This window comes from Notamacropus eugenii, chromosome 1, assembly GCF_028372415.1.
Source record: "Notamacropus eugenii isolate mMacEug1 chromosome 1, mMacEug1.pri_v2, whole genome shotgun sequence".
Taxonomy (NCBI): Eukaryota; Metazoa; Chordata; class Mammalia; order Diprotodontia; family Macropodidae; genus Notamacropus; species Notamacropus eugenii.
This window is the reverse complement of record NC_092872.1, coordinates 433,820,038-433,847,020: the sequence shown is the minus strand read 5'-3', so window position 1 is coordinate 433,847,020 and position 26,983 is coordinate 433,820,038. Positions and strand designations below refer to the sequence as shown.

The following is a 26,983-nucleotide window of genomic DNA, read 5'->3' as shown; positions in this document are numbered from 1 at the left end:
GCTGACTTCCTATCGGCCCAGCGCTGGTCTCTGGTTACTGTTACCTTGCGAGTCACCGGGCATGTGACTCCACTGCGTGCTCCCCAAAGTATTGCCAGCACCATCTCTTGCTCTTTCGATTCCAGAGGCCGGATACACGGCCGGGTCATTTCATTGCAACACAGACCCAGGCTTGTGAAACCTCCTGGGGATTCACCCCGCGGGTCCCGCCCCTGACGAAGCCACTATGCAAAGCAGGGAAGCAGGAGCCGAGAAATCGTGGGACTACAAACGGGAAGGGTCCTTCGAGGTCATGGAATCAAACCCCAGTTACACTTTTATTTCACAGAGATGGAAAGTGAGGCACCTGGAAGGCTTACTTACCTACTTACCCAAACCATTCAATATTTAATGAAGGTACTGAATCCACCGCGCTCAAGACAGATAAAAATAATAAGATGCTTTAAGGTTTGCAAACATTATCCCATTTTATCATCACAACGACCCTGGGAGGTAAATGCTATCAATATCTCCATTTTACAGATGAGGAAATTGAGGTTAGATAATTTATCCCCTCTCCCCAGTAATGACAAGAGCATTCCACAGGGAGTCCATAGACCTGGGTTTTCAATTGACTCTTCCTCACTATATAATTGGACACCATCATTTTCTCCTCCACTATGGATGGGCCTATTTCTTCATTATTACTAAACTCTGTCCAGTTCAGCATTTCTGTATTCTTAGCTCCCTTTCAGTTTAAAAAAAAACAAAACTTAAAAATAATTCTGAGATTGGAGGAATAGTTTCTAGTGACCGAATTCAGGCATCAATTCTGTTCAGTTCAACCAGTGTTTACTGAGAACACTCAACAAAGATTGATTGGGATCATGAGGAGGGGGGAGAGGAGAGACTTCTGGGGCAGTGACCTTCTCCAGAGTTCTCAAATCATACCTTTATCCAGGAGTGTGCTAGTAAATGTAAATATGATATATTTTTAAGTTTAATTTACATCATTAATATTTTCTCCATCACTTTTATTAAATCCAGACAATCTACAAAATAACAAATCAAAGCCTGATTTGCAGAGTTTACTGATTTCCCGGGGTTTAAAGAAAATTTTACAAATGGCCCTCCTGAGCTCATTGTGACTGGCTCCAGCAGCCCCTGCCCTTATCCCCAAATGGCTTCCACTCACTCTGCATGCATTAAGTACAGCTTTATTTTTCAGCTCCAGAGAAACAACAGTCTTCTAGAATATTAAGCAATTGTTAGAAAACTGGAGATTGACAGTGATTCAAGAGGCCTCACATATGGAGCAAAACCCTTTAGCTAGGCCAGACAATACTGAAGCAACATGCTCCTAAAAGGGAGATTAACCTGGTTTTATCAAAAAAGCAGGGGGGGAGGAGGAGGAGTTAGAGCTTTAACATCTGTATAGCTATTTTAATAAGATGCATATTTTCCAGTCCCCTGTATCTAAACAAATCCTATCCACCTCAAGTTCTGTCTTCTCCATAAAGGTTTACCTGACGACTTTTATTGATCTCCCTGTCCTCCAAACTTTTGCAAAGCATATTCTGTACCAATAATGAGTTTATGACAATAGAATACTGTTCTCCCCAATCAGAACATAAGATCCCTGAGGGTGAGGGCCAACTATGAAATAGTCACTCAATACATACTTTTGGGGTAATCATGTTACTTCCTATTAAGGTGGGATGGGGGAGGGCATGGAGGAGCAGAGAATCAATGACATGTGATCTAGGAGATTAAATCTACTGATTGATTAGTTCCCTCATCTGTAAAATAAGAGTTGGACTTGGTAAAGATCCCTTCCAACTCAGAAATTTTCTCATTCTAGTTTAGTCCAAAACCCAGTCAGTTGTAAGGCTTTCCTACTGCACAGGCTTCTGTAAAGTGACTATTCTGCAAAAATCTAAAGTCCAGTTTCAGAGTGTAAGCAGTCACCATTACCAGAAAACTAGTTATTGACTTTAGAAGATCAGCCCAATGAACTCGAGCTTGGTCAGACTTGAAGAGATAGTGGAGGATAGCAGGACCTGGTGTGCCATGCTCCGTGGGGTCATGACTTAGCAAAAACAATAAAAGATAGGTCCAAGGCCTACATGAACTTTATTCTCAAACTGTCAGGTCCCTGAGGAAAATAGCAGATACAATCTGAGAAATGATCATAAGTGGACTCTCTTATCTTTGGCAGAATGAAAAGAACCTAGTAAGATTTCAGGCCTATCAGTTTCACACTCATTTTTCTAAAAAGCTGAATATTCTGTAATTGATCCTAATAAAATATAGTCAAATGGTCTTTTAACTAAGCATTTATATTGTTCCATCTTTCTATCTTAAAAACTCCAGAAAACAATAATAAAGATTGAGGCCCCCTTCCAAAGAATGCCCTAAAATCATAGTCAGCTCATACTGCTCTTCCTTAGGTCAGTTTGTCCCCAACAAGTATCCCCCCCCAACCCCAAAACAAAAACAAAATATAGAGAGCAATGGAGCCCTGGTTCTGACTTCTAACAACCCAGAACTGGAGGCAGGATTGTTGACAGTTTAAGCTAAAGTAGCTGCTGACAGCATAAACATGTGTCTTACAGGTCTCCCACCCACACAACCATGGACCAAATCATTCAACAAAGACTTTGTCACATCCTTTTTAACAAGTTGCCATCCAGGATTTCAAAGCCACTGAAGATAGATGAGGAAAAGGAAGAGAAGTACCCCTCAATATGCCAATTTCTATTAAACAGAACGGTTTAAAATATGGCATACAAAACTTAGGGAACAGTGCTTCTATCAGCTAAAATGAACTGTTTCCAGTATAATCATATTTAATACAATAATGACTAATATAGTATAAGTCTTAGTGTACTTTTCAGCTTTTAATAAATTCAGAAAGTAAATGCTAAAAATGTACAAAAACATTGAATGGTTAAATATTTGCAACTTTTTAACTGTTGGTGTTACTTTATTAAAATTAAACATAACTACCTTCTTGTGCTAACCATTGTTCTATTTGCAAATTTTGTTAAAGTTTTCATTAACTACTGCTCAGTGACTAAATGGTTCAAATGTAATTCTAGCCTTAAGTACATCCAAAGTCAGATTACGAGTTTTTGATGCATGTATGATAGTTCTGACAAGACCTTACAAGAAAAAGTTCAGGGGAGATAGACCAGGTGACCAAGGTGGTCAATTTTCATGAAACTACTACATACTCAATGTCTAATGTCAAATTGCTCCATCCTGTTAAAATTAAATCAAATATTATTCAAAATTCAGAAAACCAAATAAGTGCAAAAGAAATTTAAATAAATCTTGAAATGATGTCTTCTGTAAGTTTGTAGAATTTCTATTTCTGAAGGTACTAAAACTTAAAACTGCACTAAGACTTATAATGGGACCTTGAACACCAATGTTTCTTTTATTCCTTTAGAAATTGGACTTTTCAAGGGTAGGGATTTTTCCTTCCAATGGACTGAACTCACATAATTTCAGTGACTTTGAAAAACCTAAAAAGGCTTTAGTTCATCCCAGATTTTCTTTTCTGGTTTTTGTCTAGCATTTGGAGCATAGATGCTGCCAATTTATCTAGATGGAATGGGTCTGGGGAAAATTATTTGTGGAACATAGGAAGAAGCTATGAAACTTTGGTGTGTAAGGATAGTGAAGACCTTACTTTTCTCCTTATGAAGACCCTATGAGAGGACTACAGAATATCATAGGTTGGATTTGGGTGGAGCCCTGTCCCATGCCTGGAATGGACTGCTTCCACATCTCCAACTGCTGAAACCCTTCTTTTTCCTTTCCCTGGGTCCAGCTCAAGATTTGTTTCTTCTCTTTCCAAGTATTCCCTTGAGCTTCAAGGTACTTACCACATTCTGTCTTGAGTATTATTTGCATATTTTATCTGTGGTCTATTAGCTACTTGAGAGCATGGACTATTACTCTTACTTACCAAGTGTTCATTGGCAAATGGGAAAAAAAAATTGCTAAAATCTTTTCACTGTAGTTACCAGATTTGAGAAGTAGGGGTTTCCAAGTTTATAGAACCAACTGCTGTTTTCTCACTCTGTCACAAAAATTATATCCTTTAAAACAGACAGGGACCTTGCTTTGCAGTACTCGTCCTAGCTCCATGTTCCTTGACCAGTCAACCTGGTATTAACCCGACTGATCTTTAAAGGTCCCTTCAGCTCTCAAATCATGTCTGAGACTTCCCAGTACGCTGGTTTTACTTCCTATGCATCCATTCTGGGATACAAGTTCTTCTGGTTCTTTCTCTTTCTCCACCAAGCCAAACCAACTACTTCCCAAGCTTCTCAAGAATACCAGAAAGTCTCGAACAAGTGGGTTCTCAAGGATCATCCGGCTCAACCCACTTTTTTTATGAGGAAACTGTCTGACAGATGAAATGACTTGCTCAAGTTCATATAACTAGCTTGCTATCCTGAGCATCCTGCCTGAACTAAAGAGAGCAAAGCTTCTACTTGTGAACTGAGGTCACAACATATAAGAGGAATACTATATATAGTATAAAAAACTGAGGAATATATATGTATACACATAGTATAAGGTAGATCTGATATTGAGGTAGATTTTCCTTCTGACACAGAAACCTGTATGTAAAGAAAACTTTTCCCTATTATTCAAGCATATACACCTTGATAATCTCCCCCTCAAAAAAAAACCCAAAATTAGGCACAGGTTCAAAAAGCATTTATTAATCATTTACTTTTACTATTTTTGCACAGATGTCAAGCACCATACAAAAAGAATGGTTAGCCAAAAGTTTGGTAACCACTATTAAAATTAGATTGTTGCAAAGGATTAAATCTCCCCTTTTCCCCCATTACCTTCTTTGAGCCATGGTACCCTCAACTGGAAATACTAACAATTGCATAACCTACACAAAACCTCAAATCAAGTGTCACATAAATGTGAATGCTATTATAATCAACTCATCCATGTCAATGTACATCACTGATGTACATATATAAAATGCAGATTGACTTATTCAGAAGGGTTAGTGTCATAACCTTCACCTAATAAGAAACAGATCGGGATGGGAGCAGAAAAGTAAAGCACAAATCCCAGTATAGTCCCTATACACAGCCAAAGTTGAGTAAAAAGTTTTTAAGACAAGCTTTCCTGTCCTAGGTAGAACAAAGCAGTTTCCCTGCTATACAACCGTACTGGAGCTTGACATTGGGAGAGATAGGTAACCATGACACTCAGAGGAGGATTTAGACCCTCACCAAGTTGAATGGCTCCCAAAATGGTCAATCTGTTGTTTCCTGAATATTTGGGCTTAGGATCACAGGTTTTCTCAACTATATTTGAGGCATTTAATACATGACAACAGAGATGTAAGTAATTACAGTGGCCAAGGTTTGGAAGAGGTGGCAGTAAATGTGTGTTCATTCTGAATTTCTGTGTCAATATTTATTTGAAATGATCCTGTGAAAAGGCAGGTTAACTGTAAGCTGCTAAAGAACAAAGCAACTATGTAAAGAGGAAAAGAACTACAGCACTCGGCAGATCTCAAAAGAGATTAAATATGATGCCTTTCCTTTATATTTTTTTTTTAGGGGGAAGGGTGTCTTAAGAAAAAGTGGTCTTAAGTGAGATGGGGAGAAGTAAAGGCTATTAACTGGCAACAGATGGGTCAATGCAAATTCCACAGGTCAAACAATTCTCACAGGTCTAATATTTGGGAGGAATAAACTATTGGCAAATAGACTTAAGACAAATGCTGACATGCATTTGTAGGAGTTTCTTTACCAGAAATTCCCTATATTAGTAAGAACAAGAGGTCCAGCCCCATCACTATACTACTGGCCAAGTTATAGTACAAGTACTTTAAAATGATTCAGGGGCCTATCATACAACACTCATTTAAGACAGTGTGACCCTTTCTAGAGAATCACAAAACTGTAAGGGGTTATCTACTTGAGTTCTCTCCAGGGGAAATGGAAAATAAATGCTAAAGGCAGATCTAAAGTTATCAAGTCTTATAAACTCAGAAGTCTCAAGTTTGAAGTTGCACCAGAGACACATATTAAACCCCTGAGATTTGTGAAGATGCTACTAATGTAACAGAAGATGCTTCTAATGTAATAGACTTCCCCTAGCAGGAGCAGGATGGGTCACACTGAAATGAGGTTTTCCTTAAGAAACCCCAATGAATTCCAATGCATTCTCCCTCAATGAAAAAGCTTAGTAACAGCAAAAGAACAGACTAATAGTTCCTCAAGGATTGGCTGATAACGTCTCCTTTTGTACCTATAACCTTAGTGCCTGCCTCACTGCACCCAACGGAAATGCTGAGCATAGAGTGAAAGCTCAATAAATATTTGATTGACTTCAGTGATCTGTACATAATACAGTTGCATGCCTATATGCATGTAGATGGCATGAGGCTGTTACACTCTTTAAGTATCTAGGACACTAGAAATCACTTTGCAAATTAAGTAAGACGTTAAAAGTCAGTAATGTGAGGGACCCCTGAGAAAAGGCCAATAGACTGAACATGTGCTACTTAATGTTAGGATAAATTACTCTTCCCCTCACCTCACCATCATCCCCAAAGGCTTTGGGGACTATTAACTTCCAAAGCAGCATGTTTCAGAACAGGCTTTTTTGGACCATTTGTTTAAAAAAGCATAAGCCAAAGGAAAAGATGCAAGCTAAGGAACACTTCTGTTAAACAGTCTTTACTTTCAAGTGCCCATCCACACACTAAATGTAACATGGTATTCATAAGCACCTGAGCTCTGTCAGTTGGTTCTGTTCCACCAAAGGATCCTAAAAGGCTATGTCAGCCACATCATGCCAAGACCCATCTAGATAAGGCTATTTCAAGGATGCCCATTACTTTCCAATGCTCCACTGATGTTTATAATAATGAAGCCCTTGAGAACGCTGCATAGAACTGTACTCAATTGTTAACTCCTTTAAGGAATTTTCTTCAGCACAAAAACCATCTAGGAAACAGTGTAGCATTCTCCAGCTTACCAACTAAAAGGCACAAAAAAGCTGTACTCACTAAATGAGTTAGTATGAAATAAGAGATAAGAATATTCACTCTTAGGATGAGCGTTCACTCTGTACGAAGCTAGATTCTCTAGACTCCAAAGAGACTGAAGTACCATACCAAATACTATACAGAAATAATTTAAAATCTTTATAAAAGAATGTAATTGCAGCATGGCTAAAGCTTCACATTCTACAGTAGGGCAACTGAACTGCCAACCTATCTATTGAATATGAGCTAATTTTTTTTATCCTATCCATTTATGCGGTAGTTTTCATGGATTTCTGGGTGGATGTCACACACAAAAGCCAATAGGTTTTCCAGGACTTCCTCCCTATTCTTCTGGAAGTGTTTCTGGAGGACAGACATCTTCTCCAAGGTTTCCTTCTCTACTTCAGAGCTGCAACTGCCATGACTACCAAGAGCCTGGTGGGGAGGGACAGAGAACAAATGTCAAGATTATAGGAAAAACATCTAAAAAATACATTGCTTAGTCTAAAGAGAAACCCAATTTCACCAATAACATAAATAATTCAGCAGTAAGCATTTTTAACAAACACTTTCCTCCTACAAACAGCAATGCTTCTAGCTTAATATCTTAGTATCAAATGCTAGCAGGGTCTGGGGTGTCTAAAATATGAATGCACAAAAATATACACATAGCAATAATATACCTGTATCAGAATAAAACTGCATTTCAGTTTCTACAGTTAAGCCTTCCTATTCTACATGAAAATACTCAAGAAATAATTAAAAAAAAGATGTGACTAGCTTTCCAGGAATACATCTAAATCCAGTCAATTACAAAAAGATCCCTCTCACCTTGTGCCAATTTCAAAACGTCATCCTAATAAGTAAGGTCCTAGATATAAATCATGATCCTAGCAACATCAATTATGCATCAACTTTATATAAACTTAATTGCCAACTTTTGGGGGAAAAGGTTGTCCTATATAGGACATTCTAACAGCTTGATATACTCAATGTTAAATGAAAGAATAAAAAATGTCCATGAGCACATATGGGCACACCAATTAGGCTGATAGTTTATTACAACACTGTTAAGGGTACATATTTTCCACACAAGAAAAAAATCCTAGGCTCAACCATCTCAACCATACCAATCATACCAATAACCCCAGCAGTCCCAAAATATATATTAGTCACAAGGCCAAATGATAGTGGGGGGGAGGGGGGGAGGAGACTGCCTGATGATGGATTACCAACTATCACATGTCCTAAAGAAAAGATTTCAGCAATAAAGCCTTCAGGTAACTAAGGAAAACAGACCAGCATCCAATATTATGGTATCTTGAGTTTGAAACGAAAACAAAATCACGCTTTCAAATTTTAATACCAGCACTTTTAAAAGGAGGGAATTCTTTTACGTTTGTGAGTAGCATAAAGCATTTTTCAGATACACTTTCTAAATCTTCATCTTTAACCTGTTCAGTTCCAGTCATGTTCTCACCTCCCGAACTAAGCTTGCATATATGGCTTATGCATGTGTGGTTACTGCTTAAAACAATGGACTCTGAAGCTGACTTTTCACTGGTGTATCCACCAGGCAAAGGCAAGCATCCTTCCCAATGGAAGGATAGTAGTAGGGTCTCCACATCAGAAGGCTAAAGGAGCAAGGTCAACAAGTGGGAACCAACCGCAGCTTCTTTGGCTTTAAACTCTTTTTCCCTCTGCAGTCGGTACTGCTCAATCTCAGCCTGAGCTTCTTCTTTTGCTTGTTTCAGTCTCCGGTTCTTTCCTGTTTTCGAAAGGGAGACTTGCATCAGACAGATATTACAAGACAAAAAGGAGATTTTGAAACATTTTGGTGATTTCTATAAGGAAGCCAAAAAGTGCTAGGATAAGATCCTGGGGTATGCAAGGACCAAAGGGAAGGATCATAGATTTAGTGCTTCAAGGAACCTTAGAAGTCTTCAAAAGTCCAACTCCTTCATTTTACAAGTGGGAAAATTGAGGCAAATAGAGACTTAGTGACTTGCCCAGGAAAACAATGGTAGTATCTGAACTGAGGTCTTCCTGACTCCAATTCTAGTTCTCTTATCTGCTCTTATCATGCTGCCTCTCTCAGGGAGATGGAAAACATACAATTATAGCCTGACCTGGCTGATATATAACTTCCTTCTTTTCAGAGGGACAGACATTAGGTTACATTCCCAGAAAAGGTTATGTACTTAACTTTTTCAGGAAGGTCATCAAAACCTTTTCTCCAACTCTACCATCCAACTACTCTTTCTATTACCAAGGATGAAAATATCAGACTAGATTTCATAAGTCAAGCAACTTGCTTTCCAAAGTTCTTTTCCAAACCACACCTAAGATGAAGTAATTAACATGATTAGCTCCACTAATTTTATTCAAGTTCTCAATGAGTGGAAAACTAATATTCAGTCATTTTCAACTGCTAGTAAAGTACAAGCTAAGATATCAATATTGCCTATAAGAACACACCCTCACATTAATCTCCAGATACTTTTGGAAAAATCAAAAGATTAGAAGGAAAAACAAAATATTTCCTAGGCCTTAACTTTCTATTATCTCAAACCTATGTGGAATGGTACTTATTTTCAAGCCTGAAATAAAGCCTAAGGTAATACTGGAGCTACAAGTAAAGAGAAATTCTTGGCCCATAATCATTTTCCAGAAGCAATAAAAGGGCCCAAGAGGTAAAATCATGTTTTCTTTCTTAACCTGTGTTTTTATATTGTTTTATTCAATGACACCAAGCTGTCATCTGGGAACCAGGAAATCAAGCTCTAGGTGGGAACTAGGGCTTGAATCTGGCAAATCACCATTAATTTCCTCCTGTCTCTGAAGCCTACAGTTGTTCTTTTCCTTGAGAGTCCCTGAGTCTTCTCCAATCTTTACCAACCTGTCTCTTCCTTTATTCTGGTGTCCCTATGATTCAGAAACTACGTGTTTCTCCTCTTCCTGTGTTTCTTTCTCCACTGTTTCTCTCTGGCACAATTCTTTTGTCTCCAGGTTTTCACTTCTTTCTTTCTTGGTTTGCTTTTTCCTTGTGAGTCCTCAACTAACTGCCTCAGCTTTTCCGTCCCTAGTCCCTTTCCGGCTTATCTATGAAATTCTCAAGTCTTCTCTCTTCACCTATTTTTAGGTATTACAAAACAACAACAAAAACCTCTGCTGCTCCTCCTCCTCAGTTGATTTCCCCATTTCTGTTTCTGGTACCACCATCTTGTTCTTAGTCATTCCAGCTCAAAACCTTAAGTCATTATAGCCTTTCTTCTTTATCATGCTGTACCCATCTGGTCACTCACTAAGTACTATCTGTTCTACTCCAGCAATGCCTCTCCCCACTATCCCTTCCTCTCCATTCCGATCACATTTCAGGCCCTCATTATCCACCATGTAAGTTCTTAGAAAAGTCTTTTTAAATAGCTTTCCCATCCTCCATCCACCCTAATACTGCTGCCAGAGTAATCTGCTTTAAGTATTGATCTGAGCACCCCACTCTCCAACTCAAAAATTCTGAATGTCTTCTACTCTCTCAAAAGAATCAACTACAAATCCCTTTAGCCCAGTATTCCATGCCTCCCACAATCTAGCCCAAATCTACATTCATTTTTCTGTCCTGTCCACTGCTCCTCTTCAAATGAGCCAAACAGACTCTGGTCTCTGAAACATGCCTGTGCCAATTCCTTAATGTCCAGATTTTCTCATCCTGCAAATCCCTCACAGACTAGCTTAAATACTATCTCTTATCTCCTGCTCTGGAGTAACAACCTTTAATTTATCCCTCTGTACCTTTCCAAGGAGCAGCTAGGTGTCAAAATGGATAAGACTTATATTCCTGAGTTCACATATAGCTTTAGATACTTATTAGCTGTGTGATCCTGGACAAATCACTTAACCTTGTTTGCCTCAGTTTCCTCATTTGTAAAATGAACTGAAGAAGGAAACTGCAAGTCATTCCAGTATCTTTACAAGGAAAATTCCAACTGGGGTCATGAAGAGTTGGTCATGATTGAGCAGTAACACCACCTTTGTGATACACTGATGAACTTATCATACTTCACTTTGTATTAGTTATTTGAGTTTCTTACCTCTTCCATTAAAAGATTTATGGGAGAAGTTATCTTTTTTTTTTCTGGTCTATCAGAAAGCTTCTGTAGGCCCTCAGTACATGTTTACTGAATGGGTAAAGTTCAGGGGCTAAGATGAAAAAAAACACTCCACAGTGACCACACACCAGTGAAGACACAACAATCAGCAGGTGTTTAGCTTTCAACTCATAGCTAAAAGATCCAGTAATTCTAAGGTTGAACGTGGAGAGTGACTTATGGTCTAAAGAATGAGTTGGGGGGCAAATCTGCCTTCTACTTACCTATTCCTCTTTTACATTATTTCACCATTGCACACTCTTCAGCAATTCTGAACTACAAGTAGTTAGGGACCAGAAACCAGAATTCTACCACTCAACAATGGGTAGAACAGCGGTAATTGTTTCTGCTTAAAGTAATGCACAAAGACTCCATAATACTCTCATTTATATTAACTGATTAATTCCAACTTTTGAATTCTTCCTCTCCAAAAATAATTCAAAGAAAATAAAAGAAAGATAATTACCCAGAGCTTTAAAGTTTGAAAGCACTTTTCCTACTTTTGAATCTTTCAAAAACTCTGGGTACCCATGTCATTATAATCCTTACTTTGCTGAAGAGGAAACATAGGCTCAGAAAGGTTAAATAACTTAAACATGATCATACAAATAAATAAGTGCTCCTGGAAGGATCTGAACCCAGGTCTTCTTAATCCCAAATCCAACCATACCTTTAAAAAGAAGTCCATTTGCTTATCTGCACGAAGATGCTAAATCCCCCCACTCCTAAAATGCACTCGGTCACCGATTTAAATCAGAAAGCCTTTTCTGATCCACCCTGACCTTAATAAAGCATTTCTCAAAACTACCTTGTGTTTACTCCGCTTGTACTCTGTATGTTGTTACTCATATATCTATCTGTCTCCTCCCACTAGGAGGTGAGCTCCATTAGGGCAGAGACTCTGACTTTTCTCTTTGCACACTCAGCTTACAGCAGGCGTTTAATACGTTACTATGCTCAAGACTCTGAAACACAAAGATTTATTGAAGTCTTTATGCTGAAGGACCTTACAAGATAAAAGTGGAGTACTACATACACACTTAAAAGCAGGATACAAGTAGGACGGAATAAAGCCAATACGGAAATCCAAAGTGACAGTGAAGGAAGACAAGAAGGCTTGGGGGGGCCGGGGGGGGAGGGAGGAAGAGGGGGCAGCAGCGATAGAGGGGGGAAAGTAAGGGCTTTCTCAGGTTAAGAAAGAACATCCAGCGACTGAAGGAGAATAGTCTGAAATGAAATCTGGAGATGAACAGAAGCTGAATTTAACTTCCGGGAAGGCACCCAGCTTCCTTCCCAGAGAAGGTCCTTCCCTCAGCCATAGCTTCTCCCTCTTCTCCCACTCCACGTCCCCCTTCACCCCGACCCCGCCCTTCCCTGGGGGACCCCGGGAGATCAGGCAAAAGATAGTGAAAGACCCGGCAAGGTGGGGGGACGGGGCCAAAAGCAGGGCCTTCACGACAGCTTTGCCCTGATCCAGGCCGCTCCCAGGGCCCGCACACCAGCCCTGGGCCACCACCAGCCCCGATCCGGCACTCACTTCATTCCGACCTCCTTCTCCCCGCCACCCCGCAGGCCCCACAATCCCCCGCGCCCCAGGCGCCCCCGCCGCTCACGTTTGCGGGCCTCAGAAACCTTCTCGGCAGCGCGCTTCTCCGCCTGCAGCAGCTGCTGGATCCCCTGCGACTGGCTGGCCATGGCGACGCCGACCCTGCTAGGCCTCCGCAGCTCCCAAACCTTCTTCTTCCACTCCTGCTGCTTCACCGCAAGTCAGCTGACCTGCCCCGCCCCACGGTCAGGCCACGTGAGTGTCGGAGGTGACGCGCCGTGCGTCCAGCGGGCGCGCCCCGCCCATTCTCAGCTAGGGTTAAATGATTGGCTGTTGGGTTGGGAGAGAAAAGAAAACCTCCTCCCTCTCCCCGCCCAGCCTTAAGGCCCTTCTGGACATGCGCGAGAATATCTCTTCTACATACCCCTCCCCCGCTCTCCTTTGACAACCTTAGAGAGACCAGGGGATGGTGGCATCGCAGCCCGCAGGAGCTAGGAGGGGACCCTGGAGTCCTAGTCCAACCCAGCCCTTTAAAAACAGCAACAACAACATTTTGTTTATGCTTTTTGTCTCTACATCGATCATTTTTCTATTTTTGAAATTGTTACTGATTTTTACCTTTTTTACCTTATCATTACCAAATGATATTCCTTTGTGAATCATTTCTTCCTTACTCCCCTAGTTAGGGGCAGCTAGGTGGTGCAGTGGACAGAGCACCAGTGCAGGCGTCAGGAGGACCTGAGTTCAAATTTCACCTTTTTAGACACTTGACATTCACTAGCTGTGTGACCTTGGGCAAGTCACTTAACCCCAATTGCCTCATCCTGGGTCATCTCCAGTCACCCTGATGAATATCTGGTCACTGGATTCAGATGGCTCTGGAGGAGAAGTGAGGCTGGTGACCTGCACAGCCCTCCCTCACTCAAAACAAAGTCAAGTGCAAGTCATGTCATCATTTCTCTGATGGCATGGTCTTCTTCAGCAGCAAAGGATGAACATACACACTCCCCTTGTTAGTGAGTCATCCTTTGTAAGATATTTTTTTAAAAGGAGGAGGAAAAAGCAGTTCACAAGTAATAGGATCTGATAGTATATATGATCCTTTGTAAGAAAGTATTTAAAAGGAGGGGAGGTTAACAGTGTATGTAATGTTCCTCACCTAATCCTTCACCTCTTCAAAGAAGGGCAGGGTACATGACAGTAGTACTATTTAGTATTTAAATACTAAATAGTAATTGTTTCTCTTTTACCCAGGGCCAAGGTCTCCCATTGAATCCTGGACCATCTCCAGCCACCCTGATGAATATCAGGCCACTGGACCCAGATGGCTCAGGAGAAGAAAGTGAGTCTGGTGACTTTGCACAGCCCTCCCTCACTCAAATCAAAGTCAACTGCAAGTCAAGTCATCATCTTGATGTCATGGTCCTCTTCAAGAACGAAAGACAAATACAACCCATGAGAAGCAGCTCTCCTCCTGTTCCTCCTCCTCCTTCTCCTCCAGTGTCCCATACCGCCCCCACTCCAAAAAAAAACTGCCTTTTTTCTTCTGGGTTTACTGGCTACATTTCTCCATCAAAGATCAAGCCTCAAAACCAATGAACTCTGGAGCTCATAGACTGAACAAGTCCCCACCCACCTAGCACAGAATGGATTTAAATACTAAATAGTAATTCTTCCTCTTTCACCCCGGAACCCTGACAGTCTTCTCTCAGTTTGATTTTTTTTTTTTATTTTTATGAAAGGGGTCATCGCTTGAGCAACTACTTAAAGAAGCCTATTCATTGAATGGGTGTATCTTACTCAAAGTGAGAATGCTATAGGACCTTAGCCTGAAAGGGCCAAGGTTTCACACTTCATCCTGGGCCATCCCCAGCTATCCTGATGTAGCACACCGTATTTTGCTTATAGTAGGTGCTTAAATATTTGTTGATTTAAATAAAATTGAACTTCCTAGGGACGCAGCTCTTATGTAAAGTTAGGTTCCCGGCACATTGCAGAGTCCTTCTCTGCAGTTTTCTAACTAGTTATCATTTCCTTATTATCTCTGTGGACTCTTAATTACTAATATCCTTTGGCTTATAATGAAGGTATTTGTAGACTGGGATTATATCCCTGAATAAGTTATACTGTTAATGCTTATCAGCCACAGCCTCCTAATATGCCTTGTCCTTTCCTGAACCCAGTCAGATGTATTTGTGATGCCATTTGTCTATTTCCAGTCTTTTTCAGGGATGCAGCAGATTTCCACGTGCTACTATTGTGATTTCTTCCTCAATATTTCCAGGCATTGAAAATTGTAAGAACAAATACGAGTGTACATGAAAGTTACAGAGAATTATGAATATTTCACAGATATAAAACTAAAAGGTCATTTAATCAAATTCCCTTAATTTACAGAAGAGGAAACTGAGGACAGTGACTTGCCCAAGGTCATACACATGGTCAAGTAGCACAGAAATGATTAAAACTCTGCCCCTCATATATTCATATACTACTCTTTTACAAACTCATTTCATTTAAAAAAGGTCAAGATATAAGAGAAGTACAATTTTTTTATTGAATTTTTTAGAGTATCTGTCTTATCCCCACTAACAAATGGTAAACTCCTTAAAGTATGTGTAGGCTTAGATGTATCCTCTGAGGTCAGAGACCATGTCATTCATCTTCAAATGTCCTCTTCCCCTCCCTCAAATTGCAATTACAAGTGGCAACACTTTCTAAACAATGTTCTGTAATCCAAGATTCTTTGAGCTGTTGAGCCTTTGTTTAGATGACCCCACTACCTGCCAATAGTCACTCACTCACAAGGCCCAGAAACTTGAAAAACAAGAGATTCACAGGATCACATCCTGAATTTAACTTCAAAATATCCTACTCCTATATAGCTGGGATCTACACAACTTTTTTCTGAGAAAGGATTATAGAATTTAGAAGGGAATTGAGTTACTATCTAATCTCATTATTTTACAGAGTAGTAAACTGAGACCCAGAGAAGTTGCAAGACTTGAATTGAGATTTGAACCCAGGCCCTCTAACTCCAAATGCAGTGCTATGTCTAAGCTTGAGTTAGATGTTCTCACTTGGTTACACTGACTAAGGATGGGGGAGTGGGATTTGGGGCAGGGTGGGGTATGATCTGGAAAGAATCAGGGAAAAAACCAAGATAACATGTAGCCATCTGGAGGCCTGATCTTTGCCTAGCTCTGAAGGATCCTTTGAAATACTGTTGCTATGACCACCAAATCCCCAAAGTCTGATACACTGGCACTTAGCCTCCTTTCCTGGTGATCTTCCTCAAGTGCTCACACTTAAAAGCAACACTGACCTTTTTATCACAGCGTTGTCTCACTGTGAGCTTATGAATTTCCCCCCAGAGAAATACCTGTGTTATTGTCACTCTTTGCTGATGTTCATTAGGACTTGGAAAGATTCAAAACTCCTGGAGGAATTACATTTTAGACTCTGAACATTTCTAATCCATTTACTCCCCCTTGAAGTGGCAAAAAGCAAACAGGGAAAAAAGTAGAATGAGCTCAGTTCTGTTTTCTCTGAGTCAGAAGTTGCCATTATCCCAACTCTCTCAGGAGCTAAGTGGAGCAAAGGCTGCATGGGACATGGATAGTGGCAGGCAATATTGGCCAGTTTTAGGCTGGGAGGATGGCTGCCTGCTATGATTTGAAGGAGTTGCAAGAAAGCTCTCCCCCAGAAAGAATCATCCCCACTGCTGCTTAGTTAGCTGTTAGACATCCACTTTAGTCATTTCCAGGTCCCAAGAATCCCTTTATAAAAATCATAAATAGCCCCTTGAGGGAATCACAACCCCTAAATGCTAACTTACCAGCTAGCATCTTAACAGAGACCAAAGATTATAAAAACATAAATAAAGGAAAAATAGAAGAAAAAAAAAAGGAAGAGGGAAACAGGGAGTAGGGATGAGAAAGAGGCTACATAGAGAGGGGAAAAGGATAATAAAAGTGAGGGGGGAAAGAAACCAAAAACATACTTTCCCACCAAATAAGTCTTTAAATAAGGCTCAGAATATGTATGTGGAACTGAAGGTAACTGAGAATAAAGGTCACTACAGAAGATTCAGATCTGACCAAGAGTTACAAAATACCTGACAAGTGATCCTTTCTGTAAAAGCCTCCAGTGATAGAGACCTCATTTCTTCCAGAGGTAACCCATCCCATTTACAGACAGTTCTAATTGTTAGGACACATTAGGGACACATTGTCCCTAGCTCTGTCCTATGGGGCCAAATACAACAAGAATAATCCTTCAACTCAATACTTCAAGACAGTGATCTCATCTATCCTAAGACCTGTCTTTCTTTAGGCTTGTGACCAATCCTCATATGATATGATGTCCATACCCTTTTCCTTCCTGGTTTCCTTCCCTTGAAAATTCTTCAGCTGATCAGTGGCTTGATAAATATGGCATTCAGAACTGAAGAGGAGACTCCATCAAATGATCAATAAATATTTGGTATCAACTATATACCAGGCATTGTGTGCTAAGCATTAGGTATATAGACACAAAAATGAAACAGTCATTGCCCTCAAGGTGCTTACGTTCTGTTAGGATAGACAATGCATATATCCAAATATGTGCAAATATGTGTGTGTATTGCAATATATACAAAAATATGTACACAATATATACACTATTAATATAATACAATATAACATAACATAACATAATATATGCTATAATACAAAATAAATACAAACGACTTAAGGGGGAAGAGAGGCACTAGAAGCGAGGGGTATCAGGAAAGGCTTTACTTGGAAGGTCTGGGTTGAGTTTTGAAGAAAATTGGTGATTTTTCGAGGTGGGGGTAGGAAGACAAGGCCTCCCAGTCCTAGGCAAAACTTATGCAAAGACACAAAGATAGAAGATGGTATGTCTTAAGAGAGGAAAAGTAAGAAGAAAAGAACAGTTTGGTTTGACCATAGAGTTCCTGGAGAGGAATAATATGTAATAAGAGAAGCAGCCTAGTGTGATGCAGAGATTGCTGTCCTGGAGTCAGAAGATGAGGTTTTGGTCCCAATTCTGACATATATTTTCTGTGTGACCTTGGGCAAATCATTTAACCTCTCTGGGCTCCAAGTAACTTTCAAGGTGCAGAACTGGTGGTGATCTGCAATGAAAGAGGGAGTTTTCCTATGCCAATGAAAATAATAAGCCCAGTTTTTTTTGTTTTTTAACCTGGAAAGGTAGTTGGACCTAGGTTATGATGGGCTTTAAACACCAAACTGAGGAATTTGTATTTAGTCCTACAGGTAAAAGCAAAACAATGGAAGTAGGGGGAAGGCACCTAGTTTTCACATTCCTACCTTCAGTATATATAATTGAACATCAACAAACCTCCCAGACTTTATGCTACCTCGTACATGGCTATATCCCCCTAGTGCCAATATCCCCAAGCCAGTAATGTGAAATATGTTAATAAGAGTTAAAGAACTTCCCCACCCATTAATGGGCCCGCCTATTAAGGGAACTTTGATCAGTGGAGATTTGTTTCCTTAGATTTGTTTTGGAAGGTCCACACCTTTTGCTAATTTCTAATGAGGCACTTGTTTCTCAGGTTGTGATGCCCTCTGGCTCTGAAAAGTGTATAAATAAATACTCTGAGGTGAGGTTTTTACTTTGGGGTTTACTCATTGGAAGTGTTTAGTCAGATGAGACTCTGGGCAGCTGCTAAGAAGGCATGCCACCGCCCCCACTCCCTTTGAAAACCCAGATGGTGGTTCTGTCTTTGGTAACTATGTATGTAACGGTCAGACAGCTGGATCTTTCTGTTGATCTGTGCTGATTGCTTATGGTCAGACACTTGGGACCTCTGTCTGTTGGTCTTTATTTCTCTGAATGAAGTTCAGGATTCTGGCTTTTTCCCCTGAACTAAGTGAATGATATATGTGCTTGATTAAAGTAGATTGTTGACCCCTCAAAAGTTGCTTTCCTTTTAGAAAAGCAGATCAAAGAATCGGTACAGCAGGCTCTCCTGTGTATGTTAGGGTCCTTGCTGTTACAATGCCAAGAGCACCCCTTTCTTTTCACTTTTCTTTCTACTATTAGGAGACATCCTGTTTTCCAGAGCCAAGACCCAGCAATCAAGCAGTGCCCTGAACTTGACATAGTAACAATCCTTTGTGCTCACCTTCTGGGTGAGCTCTTCTATATCTAACTTACAGAAGTGGCTCAAGCTAGGCCCAGGTGCTCCCCAAGCACCTGCACGAACCACATTCTGGTCATGAAGCCCTGCCACGAATAGACTCTTTTTTCACTAGGCAAACTTGCCTCTTTGTTACTGTTACTCCTCACTGTTATGGCTACAACTTCTCTGCTTGGTTCTTTGTCTAGCCACAGCTCTATGCATCAAGGCTTAACCTTGCTGCATTTGGTCTCTTCCTAAAGGAGATCCTGGCACATGTGTCTAGTTTCCTTCCTCTGATGGAATAAAAGACTTTTTTTTTATCTATAACTTGTGTGAGCTCTTTGGTTTTATTTTATTTTTCAAAGTTTAACATTTGGTGTACAGCTTCTGTGAGCTCTTTTCAGAGTTTAACAGTTGCCACATAACCTCTGTAACTCTTTGGTCATTTTTTTTCAGAACTAGACACTAGCTAGAATGTAAACGCTATTTCATTCTTGTCTTTGTACATAGTAGGCATATAATAAGGATCTGGTAAGTTGAATGGGATTGAACAATTAACTGTAGAACTCCTCATTTATTGAGTGGATCAAGGGATCTAAACTTTTTAAGTAATCTAATTATACGAACTCATTTTACAAATAAGCAAGCTAATAATAAAAATAAGATTTATATAATGCTTACTATGTGTCAAGCACTGTGCTAAGCACTTTACAATTACTATCTTATTTGGTTCTCATGACAACCTTCAAAAGGCAGGTACTATTCTGACCCTCATTTTACAGATGGGGAAAACTGAGGCAAATCAGGGTTTGTTTTTTTTAAGTGTCTTTCCCAATCTCATAAAGCCCACTAAGCAGAAGGTGGAGAGTCTCCTTCTGTTCCTATCACTGAATGATTTATGCTTCATTTGGTTTGCCATTAAACCAGACTGCCTCTTTTTCCTTATGAATAGCATTCCCCAGGTAAAGTTTTTAGGCTGGCCTCAAAAATGTGTTTGCTCTGTGTCTTCAGCCTCAGTCATTCAATGAATGCCAGATGTCTTTCAGTTGGGTTGGAGGGAAAATTCTTCTAATGATTCACCTTCCTTCTTTCCATGAGAAGGGGGTCTGCTCATGACATTACTCATTGCCACATGATGGGCCATAAACCATACATTCCAAAAGGAGAAGGAGGTAGGAGAAGGGAGGAAGGGCCTGTAGAGAAGTGGGAGTGGGGTAGGGGATGGGAGTGGCGTTTCTATCTTACAAATTCCTCTAACCTCTGGTGACCTTCATCTCCAGTTAAAATACTTGTAATCCTGCTGATTTATTGAGATGAAAGCAAAAACTGCACACTGACCATCCATGTAGTTCAAAAGGGGATCTAGAAAGGAGACTCCTTGCATATGTTTCATTTGCAGTTAGCATGTGAGCTAGAGAAGTCTTGTTTAACTTACTGCTTAGCAAGTCAGAATTTAAATTTTTGACATTGGAACTTAAACTTTGACTTTCCTAATTGGATTCCATCCTTCCTTTACATTTTGATCTCTCTCTCTCTCTCTCTCTCTCTCTCCCTCTCTCCTTTTCCCTCTCTCTCTTCTCCCTCTCCCTCCCCCTCTCTCTCTGTCTCTCAGATTCCATATTCCAAACAAACTGGACTGCTTGGTCTAATCCCATACTTAACATTGCGTTGAACATTTCCATACTTTTGCATAGACTGTCACCTATTCTTTGCATGTTCTCTTTCCTCACTTCTACCTCTTGAAGCCCGTCACTCCCTTTGAGGGATAACTTAGGCTCAAATTGCAACAGGAAGCCTTTCCTGATCCTCCCAGTTGTCAGTGCTCTTCCCCAAATCACCATGTATTTACTCTTTGTATGTTATATATGTACCTATCTTGAACATATTGTTTTCTCCCAGTAAAAAGTAAGCTCTTTGAAACAGGGATTGTTTTTTATTTTTTCTTTGTCTTCATACTAACTAGCATAGTGTCTGAAATGTTATTTTGTTATTCAGTTAACATTTATTAAGTGCTTAGTATGTGACAGGCACTGTGCTAAGCCCTGGGGATCCAAAGGGAGGCAGAAGACAGTCTCTGCCTGTTTTCAAATGAAGAAATTAAATCTATTTATAGACATAAGAAAAAATGCTGAAAATCACTATTCATTAGAAAAATGGAAAATAAAACAACTCTGAGGTACTACATCACAATCAGATTGGCTAACATGACAAAACCAGAAAATGATAAATACTGAAGATGTGGGAAAATTGGAGCACTAATGCACTGTTGGTGGAGTTGTGGACTGATTCAAACATTCTGGAGAGCAATTTGAAACCATACCCAAAAGACTATAAAACTATGCATACTCTTTGCCCCAGCAATACCACTTCTAGGTCTGTGTTCCAAAAAGATCATAAAAATGAGAAAAGGACCCAAATGTACAAAAACATTTATAGCAATTCTTTTTGTGGTGATCAAGAATTAGAAATTGAGGGGATGCCCATCAATTGGGGAATAGCTAAATAAGTTGTGGTATATGAATGTGATGGTATACTATTGTTCCATAAAAAATGATGAGCAAGTGAACTTCAGAAAAACCTGGAAAGACATGCGTGAACTGATGCTGAGTTGAAGTGAGCAGAACCAGTAAAACATTGTACACAGTAATAGCAACATTGTTCAATGATTAACTCTGATAGACTTAGCTCTTCTCATCAACGACAAATGTCCAAGACAATTCCAAAAGACTTACAATGGAAAACCCTATCCATATCCAGAGAAAGAACTATGGAGTCTGAATGCAGATCAAAACATACTATTTCCTTTTTTGTTTGTTTGTTTCATCTTTCTCATGACTTTTTCCTTTGGTTCTAATTCTTCTTTACAACATGACTAATGCAGAAATATGACTGTGTGTTAAATATGCAGTCATATGATTGTATATGCATAGCCTATAGGGAGGGGGAGAAAATTTAGAACTCAAAATCTTATAGAAGTGAATGTTGAAAAGTAAAACAAATAAAATCTTTTCAAAAGTCTCTGCCCTCAAGAAGCTCACAATCTAATGAGGGAGACAACAGTGCAAACAACTGTGTTCAGACAAATTATATACATGATAAATTGGAGATGATCAACAGGAAGAATGCTCTAGAATTAAGGGGGAACATGAAAGGCTTCCTATAAGTAAGATTTTAGCTGGAATTTGAAGGATCCAGGGAAGCCAGGAGGCAGAGACAAACAGAGAGAACATTCCAGGTGTGGAAGACAACTGTGAAAATGCCCAGTAAGAAAATGGAGTGTTTTGTGTGAGGAACAGCAAGACCAGCGTTGCTAAATTTGAGAGTAAATGGCTGGAGAGGGTAGTGTAAAATATAAGAACACTGGGGAGGGGGGAGGGGGGTAGAGAGTAAGAAAAGCTTCAAATGCCAAATAGAGGATTTCATATTAGACCCAGGAAGTGATAGGGAGCCACTGCAGTTTATTGAGTGGAGGAGGGTGACATACTTAGTCAAACCTGTGTTTTATGGGGTGACTTGGACAAATGAGTGGAGGATAGATTAGAATGGGGAGAAACTTAAGGCAGGGAGACCAACAAGCAGGTTATTGCAATAGCCAACAAACATTTATAAAGTGTCTACTATATGAAAGAAACTATTCAACACATTCAAAACAAAAGAGAAATGGGCCTTCCTTCCATGAACTTAAATCCTAAGAAAAAGACAACATGCACATATATAAATATATTCAAAACACATACGAAAGAAATAAATATAAGTGGTGAAGAAGTTACTGTGAGCAGCAGGACAAGAAGGTATTATGAAGAATGTGAAGTCTGAGCTGTGTCTTAGAAACCAGGCATTACCTGAGGTGGAGGTGAGAACAGGCATGGGGTGCATAAAGAAATGGAATGTTATTTGGGGAATAATTTGGCTAGACCAGAGAGTTCATGAAGGGGGATAATGTGCAATAAATCAGGAAAGGTAGGATGAAGTCAGACTGTGAAAAGCTTTACATGTTGAACACAGCAGTTTTTCTTTTTGAGCCACTAGAATTTACCTATGTACATATGTGTTGTCTCTGTGTGTATCTGGGTGGAGGGAGGGTGAAATGGTCAGGCCTGAATTTTAGAAAAATCACTTTGGAGGCTGTGTGGAGTATAGAGGGGGAGAAGGGGATGTGGGTCTTGCACCCTTTCTTCTTCTACTTCCCCCACATCACCCTGCTGCCCCGTGTAAGGTAAGGCTGACCTCCTTACCAGAACACAGTACAGGCTCTAGCCCCAGCTCTGCTCCTTACTAGTTGTATGACCTTGGGCAGGTCACTTCCCCAGTCTGAGTCTCTGTTTGGTCACCTGTAAAATGGCAAAGTGAAAGTGAGGGAAGAGGTTAGTCTGGACTTTTAATGGTCCTTCTAGATCTGACATTTCATCACTCTAAGATCACAAATCATGGGAGGTGGGGGAGAGGGCAGAAAAGGAGAAGGGAATGATCCCTGTTTTCAAGTATATATGTAGGTCTATTGAGGAGGAAAGAGATTACATTGGTACCATTTGGGCTCAAAGAACAGGCCTACAAGTAATGGCCAAAAGGTGCAATGAGAAAACGTTAATCTTTATAGACTTCTAGCTAGAAGGAGACTTGAGAATCATTCAGTGCAGAGCTGGGGAACCCCTTCATTTTGTGGATGAACTCATGTTGGGAGAGGCAGTTACCTGCTGAGAGTCACACAGGTTTAAATTTAGGCCATATACTCCACTCCATCAGTAAACATTCTCCTCTGGTGTTCTGCCTAGGAGAAGGTAAACTCCATGGCCAAAAGCTGCCCTTTTTCCCTCTGGGTTTACTGGCTACATTTCTTGCTCAAAGATCAAGCCTTGAACCCAATTCACTCTGGAGCTCATAGACTGGACAACAAGTCCCCACCCACCTAGCACAGAGTGATAACTAAATAGCAATTGTTTCTCTGGGTCTTCTCCTCCCAGTTTGATTTTTTTTTTTTTATTAAAGGGGCCATCCCTTGAGTAACTTAAGCCTATTCGTTGAATGGGTGTATGTCACTCAAAGTATGATTGTGATAAGACCTAAGCCTGAAAGGGCCAGGGTCTCACACTGCATCCTGGGCCATCTCCAGTCCTCCTGATGAATATCATGCCACTGGACCCAGATGGCTCAGGAGTAGAAAGTGAGGTTGGTGACCTTGCATAGCCCTCCTTCACTCAGATCAAAGTCAACTGCAAGTCATCATCTTGATGTCATGGTCCTCTTCCAAAACGAAGGACAAACACAAGCACAAACATTTGTTAAGGGCTTACCACTTAGATAAACACCAGGGATAATTTCAAAGAATCTACCACTAATTTGAATAATATCTTAGCAGGAATCTGGGAAGGGTCACTTGGGTGGTTATCATAAACAAGGGTAGGGAATTCTACCTGAAAACAGGTACAGTTTCTCATTTTTTTCTACAATGCTAGCACATTGAAGTTACTTGCTGGAACCAGTCCTTTTCTCTGTGGTAGAACTGTGAAGTTCTTTTCAGTGGGGAAAGCTCCCTTAGTCCCTTTCCTCATAGGGACAAAATTTTCCTCTCTGAAATTTTCACCCATTTCTCCTAGTCATCAATGTTCTAAATTGTATTACATTCTGTCCTAAGATATATTATGTACTTGTATTAGGCCCTGCACGCAATAGAGCTTGCACCAGGCTTCCCTGCCTGCTTCTGGCCTGAGATGACTGAGAAATCTCCTTATTGGTTCCTTAGCCATGTTGTAGAGGCAAGGGAAGGGCTGCATCATTTTAGAGTGGAGAGGCAGTTTTCTGTCTTTCTCTTTGTTTTCTACTCTCCCATGTAACATGCCGCTCTATTTTACCACTCTTCCCATTAGAGGAAGGATAATGCCCTTTCCTTCGCCCTGGCAATATCATATCTGCCAATATGGCTCAAGTAGAGCCTTGCTTAGGGAAACTGAGGATGGGCCTTGGGGCTCCTGACTGCCTTTTTCTGCTTGTTATTTTCTTTCCTAAAACGTATTTTGCTTTATTTACATATTCTTCTGCCCTTTGTGGAGGACTCCATGCAGATATAAAACAAAATGATTTTGTTGGTGGTGACCCTGGAAGGGTCTAGGACACCCAGAATCCAAAAGGTTAAAAAGGAAAAAAAAAATCAAACCTAGATACCTATGAATTGATACTCACTGACCCTGAGCTCACCCAACACCCTTCCCTTACCTCGCATGCCACTAGCAAGGACACCCCAGTCAGCACTCCCTCTTTCCAATGCCTTAGGAATCCCAGCTCAAGGCTGCAGAAATGTGTTTAGGGTTCAACAGCCAGTCTGGCCACAGTCCTTCAGGAGTAAAAGCATGCCAGTGCTGTAACTCAGAAGCACTAGCACGGCAAAGGTCTGAACTGCTGGTTCAGGAGAAAACAGATACTAAAATGCTAGGTCCAGGCCAGGGAACTGAGGAACAGAGGGAGTGGGGTAGGTCACCAGCACAGGATCTCATGAGTGTGAGAGCCTGTGCAGCACTCCGCCAAGCCTGAGGGGAAGAGCACAGCATCCATCTGGGGCCAGCTCTGACCACTGTAAATTGCCCAGAGTGGGAAGAAACTGGGATGGTTTGAGATCCAGCCCCAAAAGAAATCACAATCAGAGGGAAGGGTTAGGAAGTGACAAAAAAAAAAAATTAAGGGGGTGGCAAGGGACAAAGACTTGAAAGTACCAAAGGTTTCAGAAAGAAGAAATCTTAAAGACCTTGAACATAAATAGATAAATCAACAGAAAAAAAATAGTAACAACATATGGCTTCCAGCTCCAGTAAACAAGTTTAGGCATTTATGAATAAATACTGCAAAATAGAGGAAAATTATCCAACATTTGAGGAGATAGAGGACCCTGTGGAATTTAAGGAGAACATAGAACCAAAACATACTATTCCTGAGTGGTTTAAAAGAGAAATGAGAATTATAAGAGCAGAATGTTGTCCTGCACAGCAAAAAATAATGAGCAGAATAGAAAATTTTGAATCTACATAATAAGCCTCACCAAAGAAACAAAAAAGAGAATATAGACAGTTCTTGCTTTACATAAATTAACATTATGCAAATTTGACTTTATGTAAGGAATTCTGAAAGAAATTCACACACACACCCCCAAAAAAACCACCTACATTTACTGTACAGTTATTATGTTCCCTCTACTCCTGTCCCTCAGCTCCATACTCTGTGACCTCCCACACCTCTCACCCCTGACCCCCAATATATTCCCCCCAAAAAACCCTTCAGGTGAAAGCAGAAGGGATGTCTGTTGTCTGGGTGTTTGGTTTGAGACCTCTGCACCAAGAGAGGAGACTTTTGCCCCAGCCCACTCCCACCCCAGTGTCTTTGCCCACTTCCATATTATTTGTCTTCTCCTATCGGTGTCCTGTCTGACCCCAAAGTGTGTGCATCTTTCCCTGCCCCCTTCCTGTGGTTCTGGCCAGGCTCCTATGTAGCTGGCCCTGGCCAGGAATGTCACTCCACCCTCCTCTTGCTTCTCTGTCCCTGGCCTCTCGAGTCCCTGAACCATGTGCCTGTCCCTTCCCTCCTGGCCTCACAGCTCCTTTCCTGTCTCCCTCCCTTCTTAAGTCCACTGGCAAATTCACATTGCATAAAAATGTCTTTACATAGAGGTTTGCAGAATTGTCCACTTACATAAAGCTAGAACTGGGTAGATTGAGAATGCAAATACACAGAAGTGAAGGACAATCTAGAAGAGAAAAAACAAAAAACATTAACATTTTTTTTAAAAAGACTATTTCAACAATCCTGGGGAGAAGTGATAAGTGTCTGAGTGAAGGAACTGGCTGTGTGAGTGCAAAGAATCACACAAGATTTGTTGTGGAATTAAGAAATGACAAGATTTGGCGAGTGAACAGATATATAGAGGAAGTAAAAGTGAGGAAAGAGGATACTAGGGTTGTGAACCTGGGTGACTGGAAAGCTGGCAGTGCCCTTGACAGAAAGAGAACTTCAGAATAAAGGTAGGTTTGGGGGTAAAAATAATATGAAACATACAGATCATAACCCATTCATGCTTGCTCGTTCCGTGAACCTCATTCTGTTCCATCAGAAACAAAAAAAAGGAG

General features: G+C 40.5%; 2 protein-coding genes across 2 annotated transcripts in view; both read right to left on the bottom strand.

Moving 5' to 3' along the window:
* The window catches only part of TMEM268 (transmembrane protein 268), a 77,159-nt gene extending 72,564 nt beyond the window's left edge, over positions 1-4,595 (bottom strand). The window contains exon 1 of the mRNA XM_072631733.1: positions 45-4,595. Coding sequence (XP_072487834.1) covers positions 45-149 — 105 coding nt within the window. The 5' untranslated portion in view covers positions 150-4,595. The remainder of the gene's footprint in view (positions 1-44) is intronic.
* A 99-nt stretch (positions 4,596-4,694) lies between these two features.
* Positions 4,695-13,023, bottom strand: ATP6V1G1 (ATPase H+ transporting V1 subunit G1). The gene is made up of 3 exons (XM_072631734.1): positions 12,786-13,023; positions 8,692-8,792; positions 4,695-7,459 (listed from the first exon to the last, which is right to left on the bottom strand). Exons 1-3 carry the CDS (start codon positions 12,865-12,867, stop codon positions 7,286-7,288), a joined length of 357 nt encoding a protein of 118 aa, XP_072487835.1. The 5' UTR covers positions 12,868-13,023; the 3' UTR covers positions 4,695-7,285.
* Positions 13,024-26,983: the final 13,960 nt, after the last annotated feature.

Coding starts and splice junctions, on each gene's coding strand:
- ATP6V1G1 (XM_072631734.1), bottom strand. CDS start 12,867: ATGGCCAGCCAGTCGCAGGGGATCCAGCAGCTGCTGCAGGCGGAGAAG. Junction 8,793..12,785: donor GGTTTCTGAGGCCCGCAAAC/GTGAGCGGCGGG, acceptor TTTCGAAAACAG/GAAAGAACCGGAGACTGAAA. Junction 7,460..8,691: donor TTAAAGCCAAAGAAGCTGCG/GTTGGTTCCCAC, acceptor CCTCCCCACCAG/GCTCTTGGTAGTCATGGCAG.